This window comes from Aegilops tauschii, chromosome 7, assembly GCF_002575655.3.
Source record: "Aegilops tauschii subsp. strangulata cultivar AL8/78 chromosome 7, Aet v6.0, whole genome shotgun sequence".
NCBI classification, from domain to species: domain Eukaryota; kingdom Viridiplantae; phylum Streptophyta; class Magnoliopsida; order Poales; family Poaceae; genus Aegilops; species Aegilops tauschii.
This window is the reverse complement of record NC_053041.3, coordinates 638,321,666-638,327,807: the sequence shown is the minus strand read 5'-3', so window position 1 is coordinate 638,327,807 and position 6,142 is coordinate 638,321,666. Positions and strand designations below refer to the sequence as shown.

The 6,142-nt window shown below is 46.3% G+C and overlaps 1 protein-coding gene across 1 annotated transcript; it reads right to left on the bottom strand.

Annotated features, from left to right (window-relative positions):
* Nucleotides 1–2,394: 2,394 nt before the first annotated feature.
* On the bottom strand, nt 2,395–3,072 carry LOC141027573 (BTB/POZ and MATH domain-containing protein 2-like). The gene is made up of 2 exons (XM_073504657.1): nt 3,012–3,072; nt 2,395–2,663 (listed from the first exon to the last, which is right to left on the bottom strand). The coding sequence occupies exons 1-2, from the start codon at nt 3,070–3,072 to the stop codon at nt 2,395–2,397; spliced, it is 330 nt and encodes a 109-aa protein (XP_073360758.1).
* Nucleotides 3,073–6,142: the final 3,070 nt, after the last annotated feature.

Here is a 6,142-nt window from a genome sequence, read left to right as displayed (position 1 = left end):
AATCTATGCCATGTTTAGGCATAGCAGTAGCGTTGGTAAACCAAGCACCGAAATAAGAGAGGACGCTTCTCTCTGTTAGCTAGCTAACAGACCCTAATTACCCCCTAAACCACCCCCTTTCAGAAAAAACAAAAACCTCAGCTCCTGCCAGCTGCTGACGCGTGGATGCCTATTGGTCCCGGTTGGTGCCACCAACCGGGACTAAAGGCCCTCCTGCCTGGGCTCGCAGCACCGGCCACGTGGAGGCCCATCTGTCCCGGTTCGTGTAAGAACCGGGACTAAAGGCCTAGGGTTTAGTAACGACCCTTTAGTCCCGGTTCAAAAACCGGGACAAATGGGCCTTACGAACCGGGACAATAGGCCCTTTTTCTACTAGTGTTTTACCAATATGGATGATTGTTCTCTTAATTTGCACTTGGCGGATTCTACTATTAAAAAGCCTTTGGTTAGAATTAATGATGTTCTTATTCTTGCAAATAGGAACTATGTGCATGTTGATTCTATTGTACTTGACATTAATTGCAATCCGTCTTTCCCATAATACTTGGTAGACCGTTCCTACGAACCATAGGTGCCGTTATTGACATGAAAGAAGAGAATATAAAATTTTAGTTTCCTTAAAAGAAGGGTATGGAACACTTCCCTGCAACTAGAATTAAGCCACCATATGAGTCAATCATGAGGGCCACCTATGAGGATTAGCTCTAGACGGTGAAGAGCTGTCGGAACGTGAAGATCATAGGGTCCCAAATCATATAGAGGCCGTGCTTTCGGTCTTCCATTCGAGGGACTGTTTGTGGGCGTTTCACGAGAACATTCATCCACGGTTTGAGAGACTCCAAACATGATCTTCATCGATTCCTCTTCTTCCGCTGCAACTTGGAGTAGGGAACAATCAAATCCAAACCATTAATGCATCTTCAAAGTTTTCTTGGGTGAGGGCATTTGTTTTCTACTACGTTCCCAACATCTGGTGTGCCCAGGTCCACCACTCAGTGGCGGAGCTTGAGCCTAAACAATGGGGAGGGGGAGGGTGGCTCGAGGGGGAGGCAAACATAAATATTTTCAACTGTATTTAGTGGAAAATAGGCAAAATAGAAAGAAATACAGGCTTATTTTGTTTTAAGCTAGGGGGCCATGGCCCAGGTTGGCCCCCATGAAGCTCGGCCACTCCTACCACTGACAGACACTAGCAATGGAAGCATAAGATTGGTGGATTGTCTCCAAGGTGAGATTTTGGTGGTGTTGTGTTCTATTGCTCTGTGATCAATAGTTCCGTCACACGGTTATTGCTTAGTGTGCATATGGTTTTCAGCCCACGTGGATATTACGCCTCGACCATATGCACTTGCATCGTTTTTAGTGGCTGCAACTGCTAGACGAGGATCAATGTTGCCCTTTTTCCTTTCCTTTTCCATTCATCTGTCGGCATAGCGTTGGTCTCCCATGATTACTTGTCGGTGTGATCCTATGTGTGTTGATGTTGGTTGTGTGCATCCTATCTATATAGAGGCCGGGTGTTCACTGATTTTGTTTCGTATCTTCTTGATGCTTCATTATGAGTTAATAAAATCAACCTTTTCCAAGAGAAAGATTCCGAATGAGCATCCTAAGTAGAGGGGATAACCAAACTACACTGTAGAGATACAAAATGAACTAACAAACACGACAGAGGGGAAAACAAAATTACCACAACTTTTGATCTCCTATTTTTTTCTCATAAAAGGGATGTCTCGCCAATTTAATTAAGGGGCGAACCAACCTGTGGTTGGATGGTTAGAAGGACTGTGGTATCCCCAACCCACCAGGGTTCAAATCTTGGTGCTCGCATTTATTCCTGGATTTATTTCAGGATTTCCGGCGATGCGCATTCAGTGGGAGGAAACATTCCCGTCGACGACAAGGTGCCTACGGTGACTTCGTAAATTTCAAGATGATATGTCGGCTCAGTCTTTCGAAGGTGCTCATACGGGTAGAGGGTGCGTGTGTGCATTCATAGGGGTGAGTGTATGCGCGTGTATATGAGCTCTTGTGTCTGTACCGATGTTAAAAAAAAACACGGCAGAGGGGAAAACAAAATGACCACAACTTTTCATCTCCTATTTTTTTCGCATAAAAAGGGTTTTCCTCATCAATTTAAGTAAGGAAACCACTAGGACTAAGTTCAAGGTTCAAAAGGCTAGCATGTAAACAAATAACATCCTGGAGAATACAAATATCCACAGGGAGGCAGTAGTACCAACCATGTCGGCTGCTGCATCCATGAGTCTTCTCGATCAAAGTTGTACTTAGCTTTCATTCCCATTTTCTTCTGCAACGATAAATACAGTAAGCAAGGGAAGTGGGAAATTCACAGGAACATAAGACCTATCAAACAATATGACGATGAAAGACCTACTTAGCCGGCAGCACGCCAAGGATTATGTCCTTCATAAGAGTGGGGCAGCTCCTGCACAAATGATCAAAGCCGTCCGTGGCCACCACTGCTCTCAGGTTGTCCAGACACCCGAGGAACTCGCTGCACGCCTTCTTCAGCCAGTCACAGCCGTGCTGCTCGGTGAGCGCCAGGATGACTGTCACGGTGCTCACGTTGATGTGCTTGCACAACTTCTTCTCGCACATCATCCTCAGCCTCAGCAGGTCATACTGGTCGGCTGCAGCCACTACCGGAACAGGGCTCGATGCCGACAGCCAAATGTATGCCGACAGCCCCTGTCGGCCTACTCCACGCTATGCCGATAGCTGGGTCCAGGCCGTCGGCGTACAACAGCCGTCGGGCTATCCCTGTCTAAGCAGACGGCCCCCGTTGGCAAAGAATAGCTGTCGGCTTAGCCCAGACTACGCCTACAGCTGCCGTCGGCATATACGGGACGTCGGCATAGATGCGGGCCCGCCGACCACACTCGTGACGGGCGGCTAACGGCGTCGGATCTATGCCGACGGCAGAGATGGGCGGCCGTCGGCATAGATACGAGTGACACATCATCGATCCAAAGCGCACCGACCAAGACCTATGCCGACGGCCGCCGTCAGCATAGATGACACGTCATCGATCCGCGGCACGCCGTCCATCTGCCCTGGCCGCAGCCGTCGGCATATGTAATTTTTTTGCTTTTTTTTCATAGCTATATTTTTATGTTTTTTTACATATTATTATTTGACTAACTTACATGTAGCATGTGTTAATATAAGCATGCATACAATATTTTTCGGTTCTATACGGGGGTGTGACACTATAAAAAAATACACTTCCGTGATGATACGTGTTTGTCACAGTAGGTCGTGTTTTTTGTCATGCATGTACATCCATGACGATTTTATGACAGAATCAAGATAGTCATACCAGTGCTATCGTACAAGTGTTCCATGACATTACCAAAATTATCATCACGGAAGTGTCCACTTCCATGATGATAAATCGCGCATCACAGAAGTGCTTTCGTCAAGGGTGACCGACACATGGCATCCACCGTAACGGAACGCCGTTAAGCTATCGGGTCGGGTTTTGGATCCGATAACCCGTTAACAGCCCCGACCAATGGGAAATTTCCACGTTTAAAATTCTTATTGGCCGGACGAAACACGTGTCAGCTCGTCAGTGGGTCAGATAGGCGCCTATGATATGTCGACACGTGCCACGGCCCACCACTGGCCCATTTAGCTTACAAAGCCGGCCCGTTTGACTTGGTCAAAAGTTAACGGGCTGGCCCATGAAAAGCCTGTTAACGGTCTCTTCGCAAATAGCCCATTTTACGGCCCGTTAACTCACGGGCCGTTAGGCCCTAAAGGAAATCGGCCCAACAACGTCATGTGGGCCGTCGAATATAACACCAGCCCATTTCACTTTCGGCCCATGTATGGCCCATGACGTCTTTCGGCACATATGAGGCCTTCGTATCTTTCGGCCCTTTACAGGCCCACGGTGACTCTAGCCCATAGTGAACAGTAATTTTCTTTATACCCGTTAACGGCCCGTGATTTACATAGGCCGTTTTCAGCCCGTGTTAGCTTTTGGCCTATTGACGGCCCATACGTTCTTGGGCTCCTTTTCAGCCCTCGATTACTTCCGGCCCGTTACTGGCCTGTTCCCCTAATGGGCCAAATTCGGCCCATGGCAAGAGTCGGCCCGTTACTGACCTGTTCCCCTAATGGGCCAAATTCGGCCCATGGCAAGAGTCAGCCCGTTATTGGCCTGTTACCCTAATGGGCCAAATTCGGCCCATGGCAAGAGTCGGCCCGTTTCTGGCCGGTTAACCCGTTGCGCCATTTCCAGCCCGTCCTATATTCTGGCCCATTAACGACCTGTTATGCCTGTGACAGAATTAAGCATTTGCTGTCCTACGGCCTGTTAACGGCATGTTACCGTGCTGGGCCGATACCAATTACGCCCGATTACGGCCCATGTAGACCCATTTATCCGACGGCCCGAGGCCCACCGATTACAGGCCCATTTATCGACGGCCCGTAGGAGACCCATGGATCCTACGGCACGTATATGGCCCATGGTAGTTGCGGCCACTAGCAAACCAGGGAAAAAGAAGACTAGGAAATAAATAAGGCCGAAACTAACGCTAGGCTATTAAGGTGATTGCACAGATTACATCCACTCGGCATCAAAGATCGCCACCAGTGCAAATATAGGGAACACCCTACACTATACAAAAATGGCTTTCTGTTTTCTTCAGCCGGTGGCTGCACGTTAAAAATAAATTTTGTATCGCAACAAAACAAATTACAACTATATAACAAAAGGAAGGTTGGCATAAAACTTAACAGTCTAGGAGATAAATGCACCACCAGAAGTTCAGAAGGTCAGTTCATTTGACCTGACTGTTACATTTTCATGTTGTATTGTCCGATCGAGCACCATAACCCTCGCCTTCATTTCCCCTAGGCTCCTGAACAACATAGCAAATGTCTGATAGTCTGGTTTCAAAACCATGCATATCTTGACGACATTGAGCAATGTTTCTCCTTGTTTCACAAAGGGTCTCTGTTACGGAATGGACTTGTGTCTAGAGCGCAGATACAACATTGCTTTGAGCTTGCATATCTTGATCATGAGGCAGTTTGGACGATATTGCCTTAACAACCAACCCAGTATTATGCAGGAACGTGCTTTTGGCCCACTGCAGCAAGAGCTGACATTGCGGTTATAGTTGCCTCGCCACCTTCAGAAGGTGGCGGTTCCACCATTTTTTCAATAGCTCGCTGAAAAGTTGAGGTTTTACATTAGTAGTACCAGAACAGAAGATATTAAGGAGGCAGCAAAACCAAACAAAATAGCTTTGGTCTATATACAGAACTTATTCTGGTGAACCCATGTAAAATATTAGTTGTATTTTATTGCAAAGTACATAATAAAACCAGTTTCCAAACATATGACCATGTACCATCGCTAATGTATTGTCTATTTCTTCACATTGTATTGAGGGCTAAGGATAAAGAGACGAAGTTTATAATACGGTAAGCATAGTATGACATCATTCATCTCACAAAACAACTGAGAACAGACAAACAGGCAATTGTAATGTTGTGTGGGCAAGTCCAGCACGGAACTAGATTACGGGTCAAGATCAAAGGAACGTCACTCCTCTCTTTTAAAACTTGTAAGGTGCAATGATACGCTAAGACAATTGTGTATAAAATTGAAAAGAGTAATAGACATTGGCTACAAACCATGTAGTTCAAGGCACCCGTCAGAGTAAGTAGTAGTTAAAAGGCATGAGGATTAAGGACTTACAACAGCGGCTTTGACTGGTGTAGTCATGCCCTTCTTCTTGCTGGTGTGACAGTCCTTGAAGATTTCCACAGCATTTGGTTCAGGTACTTTTTGGTCCTTGCGGGCTTTCCTCTGCATTTCGAACAAGTCAATATAGATCTGATAATATGGTACAACGAAAAGAGTGAAACAGCAGCTAATTACAAGAGCCTCGCAGTGTGCAATATAGCTACGAGATCCTGTCGTCTGTTGGAATTTCACTTTCGTACGGTTGGCCTTGTTCTTTGAACAGTTCACCTACAAGAAGATAGATTTGTGTGGCACATGCGTAAATAGGACTTCAACATGTGATATGATCACATATATATAATGTACCTGATACTTCGGATCAGACCAGTGTTTAACAAGGCCCCTCCAGTC

Coding starts and splice junctions, on each gene's coding strand:
- LOC141027573 (XM_073504657.1), bottom strand. CDS start 3,072: ATGGACGGCGTGCCGCGGATCGATGACGTGTCATCTATGCTGACGGCG. Junction 2,664..3,011: donor GACGGCGGCCGTCGGCATAG/GTCTTGGTCGGT, acceptor CTGTTCCGGTAG/TGGCTGCAGCCGACCAGTAT.